Source organism: Chlorocebus sabaeus, chromosome 2 (assembly GCF_047675955.1).
Source record: "Chlorocebus sabaeus isolate Y175 chromosome 2, mChlSab1.0.hap1, whole genome shotgun sequence".
Classification (NCBI taxonomy): domain Eukaryota; kingdom Metazoa; phylum Chordata; class Mammalia; order Primates; family Cercopithecidae; genus Chlorocebus; species Chlorocebus sabaeus.
In genome coordinates this window covers 57,500,062-57,522,863 of record NC_132905.1, presented here as the reverse complement: position 1 = coordinate 57,522,863, position 22,802 = coordinate 57,500,062, and the positions used below count along the sequence as shown (strand labels likewise).

The 22,802-nt window shown below is 43.9% G+C and overlaps 1 protein-coding gene across 2 annotated transcripts in view; it reads right to left on the bottom strand.

The window, feature by feature from the left end:
• The window catches only part of SLC24A3 (solute carrier family 24 member 3), a 496,602-nt gene that overhangs the window by 53,585 nt on the left and 420,215 nt on the right, over window positions 1–22,802 (bottom strand). For both annotated transcript variants that reach the window (XM_007961268.3, XM_073008630.1), the window contains exons 7-8: window positions 15,048–15,122; window positions 3,183–3,208 (exon numbers count right to left, since the gene is read on the bottom strand). In XM_007961268.3, the coding sequence (XP_007959459.2) occupies window positions 3,183–3,208; window positions 15,048–15,122 (101 nt within the window). The remainder of the gene's footprint in view (window positions 1–3,182; window positions 3,209–15,047; window positions 15,123–22,802) is intronic.

Genomic DNA, 22,802 nt, shown 5'->3' with positions numbered 1-22,802 from the left:
CTCTAGGCCATGCTGGAATGTTTTATAACAAGGAATGGAACTCTCTGTTAAAGGTATTTTCAAAATGTTACTGTGCTTTAATTGTACAGACTGAAGACTCTGATTTTAAAGAGAGAAATCAGCACCTAGATGCACCATTTCAGCAAAATGAATGGTCATGATTGGCTTGGTAAGAAGATAGAAGAAGTGAACAGTAAAAAATTCTTAAACTTCCATATATTTTTCATCTACTAAATGAGAAGTTGAAATCCCTGGGAGTCCCAAGGTAGATAAGGGCCAGTGGCACAGACTTTAATTTCTCAGCCTCACTTATGTGCAAAATGCTCTTCATCAGACCATGCGTGTAATAACAAGTTACACGACAGGCCAGCGCTCTGGGAAGAATGGAGTTCTGGTGCCACCAAGGCCTCCCAGGCCAGTTCTTCCCTGGAATCCACAACTGTGCATGACTTATGATTCCAACATCCCCCAGATAGATCAAGACACTCCTGGGGATTTGCCACTCATGTATCCATGGCCCTCCCAGCCTCTCACTCCTAACTGGATGCGAGGGAGCATCAATGCTCAGGGCAAGGGCTCTGATGACTTGTGCCTTCCAGAATCTAGACCCTTCTGCTGCAGGCTTGGGCACCTACCCTAGGATGGAGTTACCTAACATCATTGGAAAAGTCTTAGGAATGAAGATGAAATAGACACTCCTTTCCTTGCTCCAAACCATCTGAACTATCCCGAGATGTTTTGAGGATACGGAGTGAAATGGGCTGATGGTGAAGCCTGCTTTCTTCACTTGCCATGGCTTTCATACAGCAATACCACGGAGGTAGTAGAAAAGACGGCTCCCTCCAAGGCTGACAGCAAATCATCCTGGGTAGCCTTTCCTAACATGTTTCTGCACAACAGCAGCACACGCATTTCTGAGATCAAATGTGATCACAACTTGTTTGTCTTTTGGGGAGTGTCATTAGCAAAGACTAGCAACACTGAGCAATGCTGAAGCACCTACTGTTTCCTAAGGCGGAGCAGTGGTTGTGCTAACTATGCTATCGGCTTCTGGAAGTTTTCTTGTGCGGCGCTTTATCCCCAAGGACATGGGGGAAAAATACTCCACACTGCATTTGGCGGGCACCTCCAGGATGATATAACAAGGAGGCTCTCTGATTTGGGGTGCTCCTGGGGAGGTCAATTCCTTGCAGCCTATTGGTCATGATCATTCAAAGATCTCCTTCTTATTTTCTCCTAGCTGTCTCTCCTCTTCCTTCTTGCACAGAGGAGAGAGAGTTAGCAAAAGTATCTTAATACCCTGACATAGCACGTAACATGTATCATCAATGTGATGGGTTCTCCACCTCCTCCTAATCCTGAAAATCAGAGACATCCTCAGACACAGAGAGGCCCACTCCAGCAAAAGAGTTAGCAGTCATTTTGCAGAAAGTGAAGCCTGGTGGACTCTACTTTTTCTGGCTCACTCCTAGCTTTCAATAATAGGGAAATTTTCTACCTACGCGTATTCCTAAGATGTTATTTCACATTGCTTACCTCTGTACATCAAATATTAGAAAATATGCAACGAAAATGCACAATACACTCAACTTCCATTTCCATTTCAAACATGTTCGACTTGCTCAGAACCCATCTAAAAAACGAGGATTTGAATAGTTGGCCCAAATGAAAATGTCTTCCCATATATTTAATTTGGGCAACAGTTTCTGTCTATCAAAATAAAAAATCCCCAACACCACCAATTTTCAGAGCTCTAAGATCTTTTGAAAGTCAGGAGGAATTTTAATGGGTTAATGGTCACTGAAGTGCCTGGGTCCTAATTCTTAAAATAAACATGGGATTGGAAGCATGGAGCTTGATTTGGACACAATTTTAAAAGATCAGTCAAATCTTTTTTTTTTTTTGAGATGGAGTCTTGCTCTGTTGCCCAGGCTGGAGTGCAGTGGCGCAATCTTGGCTACTGCAAGCTCCACCTCCCCGGTTCACGCCATTCTCCTGCCTCAGCCTCCAGAGTAGCTGGGACCACAGGCGCCCGCTACCTCGCCCGGCTAATTTTTCTTGTATTTTTAGTAGAGATGGGGTTTCGCCGTGTAAGCCAGGAAGGTCTCGATCTCCTGACCTTGTGATCTGCCTGCCTCGGCCTCCCAAAGTGTTGGGATTACAGGCGTGAGCCACCGTGCCAGGCCTTTCTCCCTCTTTCTTTCTTTCTTTCTTTCTTTCTTTCTTTCTTTCTTTCTTTCTTTCTTTCTTTCTTTCTTTCTTTCTTTCTTTCTTTCTTTTCTTTCTTTCTTTCTTTCTTTCTCTTTCTTTCTTTCTTTCTTTCTTTCTTTCTTTCTTTCTTTCTTTCTTTCTTTTCCTTCCTTCCTTCCTTCCTTCCTTCCTTCCTTCCTTCCTTCCTTCCTTCCTTCCTTCCTTCTTTCTTTCTTTCCTTCTTTCTTTCTTTCTTTCCTCTCTTTCTCTCTTTCTCCTCTTTCTCCTCTTTCTCTCTTTCTCTCTTTCTTCCTTTCTTCCTTTCTTCCCTTTCTTCCCTTTCTTCCCTTTCTCTCTTTCTTTCTCTCTTTCTTTCCTTCTCTCTTTCGACGCAGTCTCGTTCTGTCGCCCAGGCTGGAGTGCAGTGGCGCGATCTCGGCTCACTGCAAGCTCCGCCTCCCAGATTCAAGCCATTCTCCTGCCTCAGCCTCTTGAGCAGCTGGGGCTACAGGTACCCACCAGTGCATCTGGCTAATTTTTTGTATTTTTGGTTTCACCTTGTTAGTCAGGATGATCTCGATCTCCTGACCTCATGATCCACCCGCCTGGGCCTCTCAAAGTGCTGGGATTAGGGGCATGAGCCACTGCACCCGGTCAAAAGATCAGTCAGATCTTCACTCTGCCCTAGCACATGGCTGACTGTAGAAAGACACAGCTAAGCCATGATGTCCAGACATAGGATGATAAAGACATTTAGATATTAGGATCTCAAATGGAACCCTGTCACTCCAGCCCAAGAGAAAAGGTCTTTACTCTGTGAAAATGAATTTAATTTCTCTCCAGGGGTGCGCAGAGGGTTCCCAGGAAATTCTCCTCATTATAAGCTGTCATGACATTTCCCTTTCTTTCTTGAATCCTAACTCTGGTCTTCAACATATTTGGCTCTACAACACAACATTCGGAAATGAGAAGGGGGAAAAAGAGGTACTTACCAGGAAACTTTTTCATCATAAATGAACTGTGAAAAAATAAAAAGAATAGAAGATTAGACACACATACACACACACACACACACACACACACACACACACACACACCCCATACTCTTTAAGGCTGCACACAGTGTCCACCTTGTTCCTGGCATGGTATAGTCAGGACTGGGTTGTCCTGAGACTTGGAGTCCCTGTGAGTAAACTCCCTTCTGTACTGGTTTTGCCTTTGGCCAGTGTTAGTGGAAGGAGGTGTTGGCAGATCAGGGTGGGCATGTGTGGAAAGGAGCAGCCTCAGGTCATTCCCTTCTTCCTGCAATTTCTGTACAACATCAGAGTGACAGGCAAGTGTGACTAACCTGCTCTGTAAAGCAAGGCTCATTGTAGAATCTTAGATCTGCAAGGGGATGTAGGGCTCAGCAGGTACTTCCAAATATTAGTCTCTGTAAGATTTCTGCATGTCTGTGCATCTTCAGTTTTTATGCAAGTGCTTGGACTTCTACGGGCTCAATTGTTTCTTTTAATAGATTTTTTTTGGTTTCCTTAAAATAATTTATTTTCAAAGGAAACTTCACATCACAACCAGAAGCAGGGGATCAACGCCCCTTGCCATCACCCTGAAAAATAAGTGCAATCACAACAAATGGAGTTTGCAAATCCCAGTTGGACACTGTTGGCTGCCCAAGCCCTGGGCATGGTCTGCCCTTTCAGTAAGGAAGATTATTAGGGGTCAGAAGCAGTCAAAGGCACACTAGCATCCACTGAGGTTTACTCATCAGTTGGGACTTGAAAGAGAATACAGAGAGAATACACGGCAGGATTTAATCTACTTAAGTCTCGGTCTACATACCATCTAAAATCATTTCCCACCTTGTGGGGTGGAGGTGGGGGAATCTAGTGTAATTCTTTGATTATACAGGGAAACCGAGTCACAGAGAACATAAGTAATTTTCCTGGGGTTGCTCCATCTGCTGCAGAATTGGCTCGAAAACTCAGCCCCAGCTGTGAATTTGGTGTCCTTTTCAGGACACACATGGCTAATGACATGTTGCCGAAACCGAACGAGTACACCCGTATTTCATAGAAGCAGGAGGCTGAGGACATGGTTCGTAGCTCTTTCTTCCCACACTCCCGAAGGACGACTGCTTTGATGAGTATGGTCGTCTCAGAGTGGCCTTTCCTTTAGAGGCAGCAGCCCTCTGCAGACTAAAGCAGACACTTGCAGGACACTCTGGGTATCAACCGCCATCACAGCTTGGAGATGGGAAACTCAGTTAACAAAGTGGGCATGGCATCAGCCCTCAGCCAGGGCAGGAACCACCAGCTGGGTAGAGACGTAGAGAACACCTTAGGGCACAGGTCACAAAGCGCATAAAAGGAACTCTTTCCAATTATCTCGAAGGTCAAAATGAGGGTGAGGAGGAAGGAGCTGTGGTCATTTGTAACTCATTCTTCCTAACAAGCCATTGGAAACGTGGGCTTCATCATTCTTGTTACTTTCATCTTTGTTATCAGATTCAACAAGTTGACATTGGGATGACAACGTCAAACTAGAATGGGCAGAGAATTAAAGAAATATAGGCAACAATCTCATAATCCACGTTGAATGGCACGGAAGCCATCTCCTAGAAGGCACTGACAGCTCTTTGGTATAACCCCCTTTCTTTTTATGAAAAAAGATTGTTGTCAAAAAATCATGGAGCAGATCAAATTATTTAAGATAGAAAACATTTTCTATTAATTGAAGTTAATTCAATATCAGTCCTTGCAGCAGGCTGGAACAATCAATTTGTAGCCACTTAAGAGAACAGAAGATATTGAGAAAGAGTTTATTAGACCAGGCCAATTTAATTTTCTTCTATCAGGGAAGGCAGGCAATACCGTAGAATATGAAAGCAGCTTTCAGAAAGCCCTGATTCTGTGTGATCCTCCATAGCTGGGGCACAGATTCTGCAAAGGAAAAGCTTGGAGATCACTCACGCTGGAAGAAAGCGAACTTCCTGTCTGCTAGCAGTCAGCCCCGAGATTCATAGGACTTTAGCTACTCATCATTTCAATGATCATAGCAAGGAAAAAATGAGATTGGGCTTAATTGTATGAGGGACCCCAAATAGGCACACAATAATCAGAGAAACAGAAACAGTGGGCAAATCCGGGTGAGATTGGACAAAATATGCTATTAGGGCCAGAGCTTCATGACCCTGGACTCAAGAGAATGGTTGTGGCTTGGGGAGCTGTGGTTGGGGATATGGTTCAGGGAGGCAGACAGGGAGAGAGAAATGCAGGTGACCTCACTACAAGTACTAACTAATGGTGGAGATCTGGAAACATGCAAATAACTGATACAGTTTCCCCTTTGATCTCTGCCTGGTGTGAAGATGCCCCATCACTCAGAATGCATAAGGGTAGAGGAGGAGAAGGATAAGGAGGAGGAGGAGAAGGAGGAGGAAGAGGAGGAGGAGGAGGAGGAAGAGGAGGAGGAGGAGGAGGAGGAGGAGGAGGAGGAGGAGGAGGAGGAGGAGGAGGCCTCCACAAAGCCAGGTCTTCTTTACCCTGTGGTTGACGGCAAACATCATTCTGGTTTATCCCTCTCCTTTAAGAGGATTGTGCCGAGGAATGAGAGGACTCAGAAAGGAACAACGAAATGAACAAAAGGGACTAGAAAATCTAAATTGGCTTGTCACAGTGGCTCATGCCTGTAATCCTAGCACCTTGGGAGATCAAAGTGGGAGAATCACTTGAACCAGGCGTTTGAGGCTGCAGTGAGCTATGATCCGACCACTGCATTCCAGCCTTGGGGAGACAGCAAGACCCTGTCTCTAAAAACACTCTAAACAGAAGCAGGGCTTCCCCATCGTGAGAAAGGAGGTGGAGATGAGCTATGGACTGCCTGTGAGCATTCCGTGCTGTTATTTGGAGAACAAACAGCTGGTCATCGCCTCTTTGGAAGACTGGAAATGAGGACTGGTACTGTTTGCAGAACGTTCCATCGGGAGGGTACCTTGCTGGACCATCTTGATGGAGCGTTTGAATCGCTCTCTCGGAAAACTCTTCAAACAACAAGGATGAGGTTCCTTTCACTCGAGTTTGCTGAAGGTTAGGAATGAATTTGTTATTCCTTAAAGATTTCATGTTATTCAATACACTTAATATACCTGTTGTATACCCCTCTGTAGTTTATGCTCTACTGGCTGAGAGTAAAAGAAATCAAAGCAACATCCCCCATCCCTTAGATCAGTATTACCAGTGTAGAAGAAAACTTAAAATCATTTCTTTCTAGACCAGAGGTTGCACCCACAGTTCCCCCCAATGACCACTAGGTGGTGCTCACGTTCCAGTCCTCCCTCCATGTCCAGCCTGCCAAGGTAGTGAAGTTGAAATGAAGTCAGTTCAAGTCCATTTTCGCAGCTCTATTAAATCTCCTGGAAGGAAGGGAAGCACCTCAAGGCAGGCAGCCTACTGAAGGCGGCTTCAGCCGCTGCTGTCATGGGGCAAGGTGGTGTTCCAGGGGCAGGACCTGCCTGGTGCTCTGTCCTGTGGTCAACACTCAGTCCTCACGATGAGTTGCACTTGAGGGACCTCCTGTTGTGGGTTTTAGAACTGACTCAGCTTCTTCCCCATCAGATTTGTGAAAGCAAGCCATAGGTAAGCAGCTCTTTTCTCTGTGCCCTGTTGGTTCTGTTTGGCGGCCAGGCACTGTGATAGCCCAGAGACCACCAAGGGTGATCCTGATAGCTGGGTCTCAGATCTGCTGAGCACCAGCTGGTCAGGGGGCCTCTGCCCTCTGACCCACATGTGCTTCATCCAAAGTCACCCTTGGCTTCACCCTAAAGTTTCCACGTGTTCTGCCGCTGAGCGAAATGTTAAACAGGAATGAATTTGAAAAAAGCACTCATTTCCTCCAGGCTTCAGAGAAACGGCTGGGTACCATGGAAACCGGCATTTCATTCCTGGTGTCTGCTCCAGAATTCTTCCAAGCAAGACGGGCTTACATCAGGCTGGCGAATCCCTGGATATCAGAACAACCCAGATAGCTGCCAAGGGAATGGAGTGCTCAACATGGAGAAGCAGGGGAGGAAGAGCCAGGAGCCCCTGGTATATGCGGGAGAAAAGAGGCTGGCTGAGCTGGGAGGCAGGTGGCTGTCTCAACATCACCATGTCAGCCCCTGGGTTTACTTACTGTAAATTGTAACCATGAAGCAGGAGAGGCTGCACTGCTGAAGCCAGACTTCATAGCATGTATTGTAATCACTGGCACCATGAGAATTTTAAGCAGTGAAAATAATAGGAGAAAATCAACATCATCATTTTCTTTCAAGAGACTGAAACCTGACACTCTTTCCTTCCTTGCTGTAAAGAAAACAGTCCCCTGTAGATTTTTCCCACTCAACATCACGGGAATTCCCTTGAGTGGGTGTAGTTCTCACTTCTTCAGCTCTTGGGTGGGGGTACAGACAGCTTAGCTAAGGCCGTGGTGATTTCATCTGAGGAGAGGGATCCGATGGAATACATTGCGAAGCTGGCTGTTAGGCACCAATATTGCTTATATTTCAAAGTTAAGCGGGAATTCCTACTTCAGGATGTCTTGTAGGCTGGCTTGATTGATGAAGGTTGTGGTTGCAGGAGGGCAGGGAATAAATGACCTAAGGGCAGGGCTTTAGCAGAGCTAATCATGTTGTATAAATACATAAAGGCAGGCTACAGGGAAGAAAAAAGGATAAGTACTGAGGATATAGGAGATGGGGGTAGTTAAACCAAAAAGACTATGTTTGCTAGGCAGGGAAAACCAAAATTAAACACGTAGCTAAAGTTTCCAAGTTGTTCTTGTTAGAGATGAGAGGCTCCTCTCTGGGGTCTCCAGGCCAGCAGATGCACTTCTCTGTTCAAGTAGCAAATGAGAGTGTAACCGGTCTCCTAGTTTACCCAGTGTCATTAAAGCAGGCCTTTCCTTCCTCCTGTCGACAGCAGGCAACCTTTGTAAGACCATAGTTGATTTGTTTAAGGATCTTAAAATTCTGTCAAAGTCAGAATTCAAAGTGAGGATCTTCTAGCTACCATAGTTATTCCGACTTTGCCAGAAAGAGAGCTGAAATGTAATGAAGGCACAATGAGCTGAAGGACCTCAAGTTTTCTAGTATGAGAATTTCTTAAAGAACTGAAAGTAGATCTACCCTTCGATCCAGCAATCCCACTGCTGGGTATCTACCCAGAAGAAAAGAAATCATTCTATCAGAAAGACACCTGCGTGAGTACATTTATCACAGCACAATTCACAGTTGCAAAGATATGAAACCAACCTGAGTGTTCATCAGCTGATGAGTGGATAAGGAAAATGTGGTTATATACACCATGGAATACTACTGAGCCACATAAAGAAACTAAATACTATCTTTTGCAGCAACTTGGATGGAGCTGGAGGCCATTATTCTAAGTGAAGTAACCCAGGAACGGAAAATCAAATACCGTATGTTCTCACTTATAAGTGGGAGTTAAGCTTTGTGTGTGCAAAGACATATACCCAGTGGTATTATGGACTTTGGAGACTTAGAAGAGGGGGTGGGAGGAGGGACAAAGGATAAAAAAACTACATACTGAGTATAATGTACACTACTCGGGTGAAGGGCATGCTAAAATCAGAGACTTCACCACTATATAATTCATCCATGTAACCAAAAACCACATGTACCTCAAAAACCATTGAAATAAAAAAATAAGAACCCCAAGTTTTCTAAATTGGAGAGAGAAAAGTTTAATTCCCATGAAAAATGTGTGCAGGAGGGGAGGGTGATGGGTCAGAGGAACAGGGCCTTGGAGGCCAGCCAGCTGCCGGTGAAGGACAGCTTTCCACACGACCTCTGAGATGTCTTTTCTCTCACAGAAAGGGCAAGATACAATCATTTCCGGATTATTTCAGATTAGTTATTTTAATGAAAAAATTCTAGCAGGGGAGTGGCTGAAGCTGTTCCCTTCTGCCGAAAAACTAGACCGCAAAGTTAGTGAAGGTGATGCTCATTTCTAACAGGGGGAGTGGGCGGTGGGGTAAGGATGATTTTAAAGACTGTTAGAGGAGGATTTTACTGGAGGGAAAGTCCAGATTCTATATTGGGGCATATATAGAAGATTCTATATTGGGGCATATATAGATTCTATATAGATTGGGGCATATATAGATTCTATATAGATTGGGGCATATATAGATTCATATATAGATTCTATATTGGGGCATATATAGAGCTGCACCATGTCAGACACTTGCTCTGGCAAACTCGAGGTATTTCCAATCCCTGACCTTGGGTGAACCATTTAACCACCAGAGCCCTAGTGATGCCATCTCTAAGGTGGGACTCAACAAATAGCTTTCGTGCATAGTCACAAGTATCAAACTAAAAAGTCATTATCAGTAGATCCAACACAGTCCCCTCTTGAGGATCAAGTCTATGCTTGTTAAAAATTAAAATTAATAACATAAAAAGTGTAGTTCCTTGGTTCCACTAGTTGTCTGTCAGTAGCCACGTGTGACTAGTGACTACCACATTGGACAGCACAGATTGCAGGCCATTTCTATCACCATGTAAATTCTGCTAGAAGTGCTGGGCACCTGTGGCAGGTGAGTCAGTTGAGCTCTCTCATATCCTCCTGGGTTCCATCCACTTGGGGCCATGACAATGAATGTCCCAAGGAAGGAAGGAGATGTGTTGGCATGAAGGAACCTCGCTGCTGTGCCAGTGCTCGGGCTGCCCTGAAGAGCCCCAAACTGCTGCCAAGGGCTCACCTGGCCATCAGCAGACAGGCAGCACTTGTGAATTTGGAGTTTCAAGCCAGTCTACCTTACCTGGGACCTGTCCCATAGGCCTATCTGCTTCCCCTGGGGGCGGCCCTCCTCTCCATGTTCACAATCCCCGTCCTCCAGAAGAGACGAAGGGTAAAAATAAAGTATTTCTTTTAGAGCAGCTGTTAGACTGCCTATATAATGAATCATTTGCATTTATGTAAATTATCTGATTATGTAAATTACAGTAACATTTCAATACAAAAAACTGTCGGCCTGCTGGAATTTGGAGAAAAGAGAGGACTGGGAGGCCGGAGATACCCGTAGTTGAAGTGCTCACTGGGGGCAGAGGAGAAGCAGCGACGAATCTGCAATGACTTGCACTTGGCTGTTGGGTGGATGGGCACAAGGAAGGGCTCTAAAGAACCTAGAACTCTTTCAGGACTTAAAAGGTGATGTCTGTCTTGCAAAAAGAGACTGAAGGCATTGGGGGAGCCTCCTCAATGCTTTCAGAGCCACTGTCCAGCCTCTCCACGGCTGGCCAGATGTTTCAAAGTATGGAATGTCACCGGGGCTAAGGGAATGTTGACTGGGGTGGAGGAAGGGCCCCGAGAAGCACACATTTTATGTTTTTGAAATTATAATTGCTTTGGACACTGACTAAATTCATTTGTTTTGCTTCTCCTTCAAACAAACAAACTAGAAAATAGCACAGAGGAAAGTTTAGGTGAAACACCCAAATAGGGAAGTGGATCGCCCCGCATCTCCGTCTGAATGAACCGTGGTGAGCTCTGTTGGTTTTGGAATGCACGTGCGCTTCCTGCTCCTGTGGTTTTGCTTGTCAGCCCCCCGCCACGTCCCGCCCACATCAGCTGACATTTTGGCCATTTTGAATCCAGGTCATAAGGACTCTATCAGCACTTTCCTGGCCTCCTGGGAACCCTCGGCCCCTCAGCAGCCATCAGCCTCTCTGGAGAAGTCGCGGTGCCTCTCTGTGGGTCTCCAGGCCCCACTGTTTGTCTCCAGGGCTCCTCTGCTGAGGTCTGAAGAACCCCTTGGTGGGCATGTACACAGAACGGCATCTGGTCCTGCTTAATCCTGACTTGCCCTCTGGGTGAAGGAGCTCTTTATTGCACAACCTCAGGACACTGACAGTTACACCTTCTGAACATTTCAGTGCTGTATAGTAGGGAGGGGGGTTTGAAAACACCCGAATAGTTGAATGCATTGTTTGGGAAGGTTGGTAATTATTTGGTGGGTAGGAGAAAGGGCCTTTAAATAAAGGAATTTCAAGTGCTCATTGCAGAGTCCTATAGAGAAGCTTCGTATTACCTAAGGGAAACTGGAGGAAAAGTGATTTTGTTACCATGATATTAGGGGAAATAGAAAGAGGAGAATAAGAAAAAAGACACAGAGTGTGTGTGAGCTGTAGCCTCTGGCTGGGGGCATGGAATAGATGTGGAGATATTGTGAGAGGTACTTTGTGAACTGCAGCACTTTTGGGTGTGAAACTCTGTTTTAACCCTCACAGACAGTTTCAAATCTCACGTAAAAATGACCCTGGGAGTCTGGCCACCACTTAACAAGAGTTTAAGAGTCTACTCAGACTAGCAATAGTCAGAAATCCAGGCAACTAAAGTTACTTAGGCTGCTATGATTCCTTTCCTTTGGGAATCTCAAAACTGACTCTAGAAATTGTCATTTCTATGCCACAGATGAATACCCCAAGGAAACAGTTTCCAGCCATATTTAAAGTTGTGTTTCTCAAGATGCAGTGTGGTGCTGCTGGCATCAGAATCACCTGCGGTTGAGGGAAGATGTTGGTTAAAATGCAATTTCCCAGGTCCTAACCAAGAGGCTGTTGAACTAAATAGGCATCCTGGGTGTTTCCAGTGCAGACTGAAGTGGGAGGAACATCAGTTAAAGTAAAAAGAACCAAGACCTAACCTTGAGGACTCAAACTTTATCTTTTCTATTTCTTCTTAACAGTGGAGAGATGTAGTTTTTCTCAAATCACAAAACTCTAGCCTTGACACCTGGTCTGTAAATGTACAGTCCACATCTTCAGGTAACAGCAAAGAATCATTTGCTTGTGTGGCTTGTTGCTGTCTGAATGAAATATGGAGCTGTCCTGGCAGCCTGCGTGTTCAGCTAGCTCAGCTCTGGGGTTTATACGCTGCACCCCAAGGACAGATGATTGCTTTGCCCAAAGTCCAGACTCGGTGAGGGAGTTACTCAAAGCCCAGAGAAGAAAAACCTCTTTACTTCTTCACACGTCATTAACAACAATTATATTCATTTTATCTTGGATATATCCAGATACATTGAACAGAAGACTAGTGATTTCACACATAGTCCAGTTAGTGTCTATGCGGAAAACAGGGAAAGAAGCCAACACCAGCAGAACTGCTGTTGGGAATGTGTGGTTAAGTCTGTGCTCCCAGGAGATCTGAATCTGCTCCGTTCCGTTCCACCACCTTGTTTTCACGAGCACAGTCATCTCCTTCTGGAATTCAGCAAAGTAGAGGGCTGTGTTCATTGACACTGTTCCCTAACCATGTCTTTTTTAAAAAAATAATTTTCAAAAATCATCCCAACATCCCATAATGGCAGAAGAGCAGAGGGCACGCAGTCAGTGTGGGTTTGTGCATAGAAGGATGAAGCTCACTGGAAGGGGTATTAGAGAAGTCTGGGAAGAGTCCTTGGGTTCCAGGTGATCCTACCCTTTTCACGGGTAATAACTGAGAATAAGAACATAGTTCATGTATGTCCTTAAATCTCCTAACCAGAAGTGTAAAAGATGAAGCATGTCTTCGGTTCCAGCATGACATTCCAAATCTCTCTGCTCTGTGGGGTGGGTTCCAACCCTCCCAGTGACAAAGGGCCCCTGGAATTAGGGGAGCATGGCAGGTCCAGTTCCCTTCCTGTTTTAATCTGGGGACGCTGGAGGACAAGGTTGAGAGCACATTTTAAGGGAACATTGACCTCCTGGCAAACCTTGTGATGGCTTGTAAACTCAAGATTTTCAATGTCAGAAACTGCTGGTCACTGAAGTACCTGTCTGGTTCCTCAGGGAAAATCTCACATCAACCCTCGTGTTCATTTTATTTACATAAAGATTTACAATAAAATAATCTACTGTTAAGAGCTTTGTCAAACAAGTGAGTAGACCCTTTAGTTGATCTATCCCCACTGTGTAGGTAAGAAAACTGAAACCTAGAGAGATTGATTTCTCCAAGGTCATGAGAGCCAGTGAAGGTTGCATTAGTCAGCGCTCTTCAGAGACACCGAACCAACAGAAGACATATATATAATGGAGATTTGCTGTGAGGGATTGGCTCACAGTACCATGGAGGCTGAGATGTCTCACGATCTTCCATCTACAAAGCCTGTGGTGTGGTGCAAGTTTAAACCCGAAGGCCTGAGAACCAGGGAAGCCAGGACTGTAGGTCCCAGTTTGAATCCAAAGGCCCAAGAACCTGAAGCACTGATGTCACTGATGTCTGAGGACAGGAGAAGATTCATAGCCCAGCTCAAGCAGAAAGGGCACATTCACCCTTCTTCTGCCTTTTTGTTCTATTCGGGCCCTCAGTGAATTGAATCATGCTCATCCACCGTGGGGAGGGTGATCTTTTAGGATTCAGACACTGATCTCTTCTGAAAAGCACTCTCACAGACAGCCAGAAATACGTTCACCAGCCCATCTGGACACAACTTAGCCCAGTCAAGTTGACACATAAAATTAACCATGATGGTAAAGGGGCAAGCAGAACTAGGAGTCAGATCTCCCGACTCCTATTTCAATCTTCTTTCCAATTTTTCACCCTTTTTGTGGACAGCCCAGCTTGCCACGCTAAAGAGTATGAATTTTTCCCCATAGACGACACAGAGCCACTGAGCAGTTGAACAAGGGATAGAAGCATTTGCAGGGATTCTTTGTGGAGACGCGACTTGGATGGCCGTGAGGACTGGCTGGGGGTAGAGAGAAGCGGGGAGTAAGCGGTGGAGATGCACTGCACGGAAACACTGACCCGCCATGAACTGCAGCAGCTGCTGTGTCAGGCCCGCAATGCAGAGAGCCTCAGCTGAAGTCAGCTCTGGAGGAATGCACTGGGGAGATTGTGGTAAGCTGAAATCCACAGTACAACTAAGCCACATGGGTATGCTGGGAGTTGAGGGAAAGGTCAGTTTAATCGCATTCCCAGTTTGTGGCTAAGATAGGAACGGGGACTGAAATATATGGAAAGGCAAGTCCTGGGGAAAACATCAAAAGTCTATTTAGGGGTCGGGTGCAGTGGTTCACACCTGTAAATCCAGCAGTTTGGGAGGCTGAGGCGGGCAGATCGCTTGAGGTCAGGAGTTGGAGACCAGCCCAGCCAACATGGTGAAACCCTATCTCTACCAAAATACAAAAATTAGCCAGGCATGGTGGTGCATGCCTGTAGTCCTAGGTACTCGGGAGGCTGAGGCAGGAGAATCACTTGGACCTGGGAGGCAGAGTTGCAATGAGCCAAGATCATGCCACTGCACTCCAGCCTGAGCAACAGAGCAAGACTCCATCTCAAAAAAAAAAAAAAAAAAAGGAAGGATTCTATTTAGGGACGTGTTGAGTTGGGGCATGGAGATGTCTAGTAGAGAGTTCTTTATCCACCACGGGACCTCAGGGAGGTGTCACTGCTAAGTAGCTGAGTATACGGGTGTTGGTGTTGGCACAAAGGTGGCCATGGTAATGGGCTCTGTGGGAGGGCAGGGAGTCCTGGCAGAGCATACAGAGTGAGAAGGGGGAGAAGTGATGTCCAAAGCTAGGGACGCCAATGAAGTGACAGAAGAGCTATGCTCAGCAGGGTCTCAAGAGAACAGCCATGGACTCTCACAGACCCAGATAACCCAAGTCTAAATGCCAGTTCTGACCAGCAATTGGTCAGGCTGAGTTCTGGGTGATCAAAGTAGCTGAAAGAAAGAAATCTGCCTCCAAGCAAAGACATGCATCATGCACTCGCCACCGGTGACCTCTAGTGAACTCCACGCGGAGGAGCCGCACACCACCCCTGGTGCTTAAAAGAGCACTGATGGGAGCTGAAATGGCCAGAGCGACTCACCACGATGAGCGCGATCACAGACAGCGTGTAGTAAATCGAATCCCTCAGCAGGCACCAGGAGGAAAGAGCCACAACCTGCAGGAGAAGGGAAACAAAGTCAAACAGGATATAGACTGTACAAATGAGACGGCGGGACTCCTGCAGGCTCAACCAGCTTCCTGTCTAGGCCTCCTGTCCTGCACCCAATCCATCTGCCAATCAATAGGAATTTATTCAAGTATTTAGGCATATTAGTCTGGATCTTCTGAGAGGCAGACATGAAGATGGACTTAAACCTGCAACAATTTCGTTAGGGGGAAAGAGCTGGTGATAGAAAATGGGACATCGGGGGAGCTGGACATGCAGCCTGTCCACCTGTGATGCGTGTCTGACCCCCGCAAAGGAGACAGGGATGGTTGGGTGCACTGTCCCAGCTGCCAGGCAGTCTGAGGAAGGTGCAGCGAGGCCCAGGGAATCCTTAATGCAAAGTTGCCTATCAGAGGAGACTCAGGTGCCTCAGGAACAGGCCTGCCTTGACATCCATAACGTCAAGGGGATAGGAGGAGCAATCCTAACCTGTGCCTCTGTCATGACTCTAGCGTCTGCTACAGCCTGTCCTGCCCTGTGGAGTGAACAACCTGTGCTGGGCTGCCGCTGCTGTCCTTCAGAAGGGGTGTGGACAAGCCTGTCTCTGCCAGACCTTCTTCCCTCATCTCTATGATATGCCTGGTCTTGCTGGCATTTGACCCCTGGTTTAATCAGAATCTTTGAAAGATTGATTTGCACACTGATCCAGGGGAAAATCTTCTTGGCATTTGGAGATGTCCCTTTTTAAAGAGATGCTGGCTCTGCTGAGACAAGGCTGATAGGCACATTGCTGGAGGCTAAAGCAGCCTTGCCCTGCAAGAGGAGGGGGCTGCCAGGTCCAAAGGAGGGCAGAGGAGCCAGGGCTAGAAGTGGTGGGGAGAGGCTGAGGGGAGGGGAGAGAGCTCTGGATGTCAGCTTCAGGCTTCTGTTCTGGAGAAAGAATCATTTCTCCCTGGAAAGTTCTTCAAAGTCTCTTATTAAGGAATATTTAGTATTTTTCTGTCTTTACAGTGTAGGTTCACTTTGGCAGACCTTACAAATAAGTCTGGGAGAGTTCACACACCTTGTCCCAAGGGTTGTCACTGGCAAGTCCCTTTCCCTTCTCTAGAAGAGTACCGACTACCCCATGGACACAGGATGTTTGCCTGGCTACCTTTGCCCTTGGCCTAGTAAGTGAAAAAAGACACAGCACAAGTCAACACTCTCAGCAGGGGTAATGACAGGCACACGCTACACCAAACACAGTGGGAAAAAGGAACCCCAGGGACGTGCAGTTCCTGAGCCTCTACCCTCCTTGACTGCTATGCAAGTCTGTAAAAATCAGACCAAGTCAAACTGGAGGTTTTCTGGATTCAAATAACATGAAAGGCATGACTTACATAGGACCATAAATGAATAACGAGGCCAGTCTCTTTCCATTAATGCATTCCCCACTTCTTATATGAACACTTAGTTATTTCCTGTAGCTAATTTTGCCTTATTAGGTGAAGCATTTGCAGATCTAAGTCACACATGACAGGGTTGTCAAGAAGAGAACTCACATCAGAAAAATCACGTTAGAATAAATATAAAGTATTCTTTACCCTTTTATCATTCTCTCTCAGTACTGTAAACTCTTAGAATCTGTGGTCATCACTCACCATTTATGCAATAGATTAAATTGGACTAAATTGTTCATTTTCCAGCAGGTCATAAAAGGTTGTATTTATTCACTTCATTATAATCAGACAAATGGGCTTAAAACATGTGGCAAATATCCATTTTGAATTTCTTTAACACATTACTTGGGCTTTTAGTTAACAACAGCAGATTGAACACATACCATTACCGTTCTTGTTATACCATAACAAGATAATACTAAAGAGTTTTTTATAAACAGGTCATAAACCCACAATGCAAAAGGAACAGAAGAGCTGATCAGAACAACAAAATTTTGGAAGCTGGAAAGCAGAAGAATAATTGGGAATGTTCTAAAAGTTAGAATAAAGATGGGCCTGAAAACAGAACAATCAAAAGACTGTTTAAGAATTTATTCTCCAAATCTCCTTCCTTACTTCATACAGCCCAGTTAATGCTCATTCTTTACCTTAATAGAAAATAAGAGATCCAGTATTTGAAGAATTGAAGTTCCAGAAAACAGAGAACACAGAGGGAGGAAATGATCAAATAAATAATTCAGAAACCATTCCAGAAGTTAAGGACATGCATTTTCATAGGAAAAGGGTCCTCTGAGTTTATCTCACTGAGTGCACAATAAACAAAACAAGACGTACATCAAGGCAGATAATCATAAATCTTCAGAACACTGGAACAAATAACAGACCCTAGAAATTACCAGACAGAGGAAAGCAGGTTTATATACAAAAAATAAAAACCAGAGTGACATTTTGTACTCAACAAAGACATGGAAAGCTAGCAAAAAATGGAGTAATGCTCTCAAAATTAGAAAGGAAAACAACTGCATTTCTATGCCCAATCAAATTATTAATTAAAAATGAGAAAGGAATAAAAATAAAATTTTAGTTGTCTCAGAAAATTTGCCTCCTATGTGTCCTTTCTGAAAAAGCTACTGGAGAATGTACTCCACCAAAATAAGGGAGTAAAGCACTTGTTACATATAATTATGTTACAATAAAACATAATACCAAGCAACCAGAATCTATGATGATAATTAAAGGGGATTTCTAGAATGACAGTGAAGGGAGAATTTAGAAGGATGATAAAAGGAAATTCCAAAATGAAATTTTTACAGCAGGCTTAGAGAACAACCTAGCCAGATTGGAGTGACTCAGAAGACTACAGAAAAAAATGTTGCCAGAAGGACAAAATTGATGGATCAGTTGATAATTTTGAATCTACAGAAAGAAGATTAGAGAGCTCTAAGAAGAGAACATAGAAAACTAAGCAAGCAAACAATAAAAAAGACAATTATAAGCCACAAGGTAAACATAGGACTGTGCCCCAAAGAAGATGAACCACTGTATATTAATGGCTCAACTATGAAGAGTGGTCATAAAGTGATAATAAACTAAGCAGACTATTGTCTAACCAAACTTATAACTCTTTAGGGGAAGATGGGGGCTGGGTAGTGAGATGGGTGGGGCTAAAAGAGACGCAAACCCTCCTCTTCTATACTGTGAAATAAATGGAGAACACTTGTAACTGAAAAAATCAAGTAGCTGCCATCTAAGTAGGTTATTTAGAGATACTGAGCAAATATCAGGAACAGGAAAACTAATGGAAAGTAGTTACCTTAGAAGAGTGGGGAAATGGTGATGGTGGGACTGGAGGATGGCTGTTTTCCATAATAAGCTTTCTAGAATGGGTTGCCTCTTTAAGCTCTGTGCCCATATAACTTTAATAAAAATAAAGATAGGAAAGCATATCACAAATTATCCACTTAGTTTTACTTCTGCAAGAAATATATCTTGCACTAGGTCTAGATGTCAAGTGTGGGTGGATAGTGATATCCTTTTTCTTCTTTATAAATAGAATAGTTTTCAATGTCTGGATTGTAATCAAGTTTCAGCCCCATATTCAGAGCCTACCCTTAGCAAAACCTTTTTTTTTTTTTTTTTTTTTTTTTTTGCATAGAGGTGACAAACTAGAGCACAGGTAAGAAGCCATCAAACCAAAGAATTCTTTCCACACTCTGGAAGGAATTTAGAAAGGCATACACACCCAAATAATTCACAATTCTATGGTACTTACAGTGAGAACTGTGATCATGAACTCATGTCCACCTCTGACTTACCTTTCTGACACCACCACTCACCACAAAAGCAATATTTATCTGACCCTTCCTGCAAAGAAGAAGGTTTAGAAGGGTTCTGTATCCTTGCAGAGGCCAATACCATTTGACTTACCTTCATTTCCCAGCAACCTGGGCTTGATGAATTTGAGTACTAAGCCAGGTTGGTAATACTAGCAGTGGGAAAGAGTTTGGGATTTGAATCCAGGAAGCCTGGGCCTTGGGTCCCTGTCCCCAGACACAATGCTTCACTACAGGCAAAGGTGAAAAGCAGGCACTCACTTGCGATTGCCTCCCATGGGGATTTTCCTTTCTCCCTCACTGTAGCCATTAAAAGAAATATAATAGAAATTGTAGCCAAAAAAGAGAATAGTTGAAGGCTGAGAGACAAAACAAAACAAAACAAAACAAAAAAAAACCACCAGTGATCACAGCTACATTTTAAAATAAACTGCGTTCAAGAGAATCAAGGTAAGTGATCAAAGCAAAAAAAGAGTTACTATAAAAACTGTAGGTAGGAATGTAGATATGGAAAGGATATATTCTAGATATGGATATATTCTAGGAGGAAGAGAATCAGTTAAATAAACACTGAAACTACCTGTCTATTTGACCTGTTTAATTTACAAAAATAAAACACCACTACAGCTCATTGTGGGTTGAGTGTTTCACTGTTTCACAAACATGAATACCCTGGTCTTCTGGACTCCATGTGGTTCCCTTTGCCTCTCAGTGAAGGATCACTTATCTCTAGATGAAGGCCGGAAGCCATGTGGCTCAGCCCTGAACACATCTCCTGGCAGAGGGAGACATGTTAGCATCTCTGCATCAAATGGGAGTCTCTTTGCATCTGTTGGCAGGTGTCCCCCAAGCCACAGCAGGCTGATGAGAAGACAGGTCACCTTCTGTAGCCCTTTGCAAAATGATTGCATGGAAGAAAGACAAATCACTCTGGCAAAGAGACCAAATTAGAGGTCCCAGGAGAAAACCAACAGTGAGTAATTCTGTCCTTGACCTCACTGATCAATAACATAGATGGTGCAGATTACAGGAGTCCATCCACTCCTCCACAGATTCAGCCAGAGGCTCTGTTTTCCCCCTATAGTTCTAGGAATCCCACCCAGCTGGAATTTCATCCTGATATTTCTTTCTCTATTTATGGAATGCATTTCACACATTCTCCATTGAATATGCAGCTTCAGTTTCCTTCTTATACTTTCATTTAGTTTCAGAGTGGCATAATGCAAAAAATAATTCACACTTTCAAAACAACACATTCTCTTCTGAAATTCTGGCTCCCTCTAGGAGGTTAAAAGTAATTGTTTATGATAAAACCATACACTTTCTGGGTACAGATATGCATTGTGAATCTATATACAGCTATTTGTATATATGATAATACACATATAGTATATATGAGGATAGACTGTGTATCTGTAATATGATACAATATTTATGATAACTTTTCCTGATGAACAATATCACCGGACACTGCAGGCACCTTTTAAAAGGCACAAATACTCTCAATTGGTGAGTACTTGCTTTTAAAAAAAAAACTGTCGAAGCAAACAAAACAACGTAATAGTTAACATAACATAAAACATAAAACTGTTACTGTCTATGAGACATGTTGTTATTTCACACAAATTTCATGGAAAAGGGATTTGAGAAATCATAACATGAGTTTTGTTCCAAGCTTTTGAGCTGACACAATTTCTACAGCCAATTCTCATCTCAGGGAACACAGCCACCTGATTTGCAGTGAGGATGGGGCTCTGGGGTGTCCCTGAAACCACCTGAGGACACCAAGTGGTGCTGAAGTTCAGACAGGCCTGATGTGGGTTTTTCCTCCCACAGGGAAGCCTCAGTGCTACTGTCTGCTCATGAAGTACACTTTTAAAAAACTTCTATGCTGGGAAAACTCACGGAAATACAAATGACTCTTGTTTTCTAGAAGTTCACTATCGAAAATGGACAGTAATAATTGGGCTATGTAAAAAGACAATAACATGCTTTTGCAAAATACAGTGAATCGCTGCCAATTCATGGCAGTGGGCAACTGGGGCTCCATCTTAGTGGGGACCCTGGGAGACCACGTGGATGGAACATGCCTCTGAGAGGAGAGGGAGCCAGGGTATTGATCCACCCACTCCCACTGGTCATTGGTTGAGAGCTGCACCTAGGAGTGTAAATTCTCTGGCACTTCCTATCCCAAGGGCAGAAAATATGGGCTTTTGTGACCAGGAGGAGCCCCCAGACAAAGAAATGCAGGTTTTGGCTATTGGAAGTCAGGCCAGTGGGAACTGAACTGGTAAGGGTGAGAGGCCATGGGTGGGGCATGAGCACTGTCTACTGTAGCCAAAAACATGGACTTACACAGTAATCCAATATTCAGAGAAAGCATAAACACAAACACACACACACACAGACACACACACAGAGAATTTTGTAATTTTTAAAGTACAACCCAATCATGTTTGTATAAGACTCAAAAGCAGTCCACACTAATTCATGCCATTTTAAGTCAGGAGTAGTGTTCCCCTGGAGGCAAGGCTAGTATCTCAAGAGGCCACGAGGGGCTCTCAGAGGCCATGACTGTTCTTCCTCTTGATCAGGGTGCTGTGAAATGCCATGGAGCTGGAATAGGACAGGTGCACTTTCTTAAGTGTATGTGGTGCTTCAACAAAAATGCTATTCAAACAAAACACAAATGTAATTACAATGTTAACTGTTATTGTTAATATTACACATTAATTTTAATAGTAATTACTCCATCACAATGTGGGGTTGGCTTATTAGAAAAGTTGCCAGCTAAAATACAGGAAGCCCAGCAAAATCAGAATTTCAGGAACATACCAAGTCATTTTTTAATACAAATAAAAAATATCTGAAAGATATGCTTATCTCAAATATCACATGGAACATGCAGTATACTAAAAATAGTATAGTTGCTTATCTAAAATTAAAATTTAATGTAATATACTGTATTCTGGTTTGCTAAATCTAGTAACCATACTTATTAGATTTTGGATGTTCATTAAAATAACTATTTTGACTTTCTTTGGATAAGCACAAGATTGGAAGCTTGGTGATTTTGAACTAAATATTCTTAGGACAAAGGGCAAGCTGAACTTGTTCTACATTGCCTATTTATCTTATGCTGGATATTAACCACTATTTTTTTCTTTTTTTTTTTGAGACAGGGTCTTACTCTCATTGCCTAGGCTGGAGTGCAGTGATGCAGTCTCAGCTCACTGCAGCCTCAACTTCCCAAGCTCAGGTAATCCTCCCATCTCAGTCTCCCAGGTAGCTGAGACTACAGGCACATGCCACCATGCCCAGCTGATTTTTTGTATTTTTAGTAGAGATGGAGTTTTACCATGTTGCCCAGGCTGATCTGGAACTCCTGGGCTCAAGTAATCCATCTGCTTTGGCCTCTCACAGTGTTGGGATTACAGGTGTGAGCCACTGTCCTCGGCCTTAGCCCCTATTTTATTTTGGTTGTTTGGCCTGATTAGAATTTTTCCTTTGTTTCTTGTTAGTTGAAATAGTTGCTAAAGTGCACATTGCATTTTTTTTTTTTTTTAAGGAGGGACGTCCACAACATCAAGACTTTTGGTTTCTCTTGGAAAAATCTGAAGACCAGGCAACTTGTGTCACTGTGGAGCTGCTCAGCGGTGCCCTCTTTAGATGGGATGTGCGTTCATCTGCTTGCATGGGTCACCCACCTCTTCATTGCCCCCAACTCCTAAGGCCAAGAGTCAGATGGCATATACTACTCTCTTTCTGTTATTATTGTCCTTAGACCCAACCACTCCACTTATTTATTCTATACAGCTGAGGCTTGCAGGAATATGCCTTTGTGATCCCTGATCTAAAACAATTATATTAATTAGCATCAACAATGCTGAACACAATCAGTTGCCATCTCTTCCACA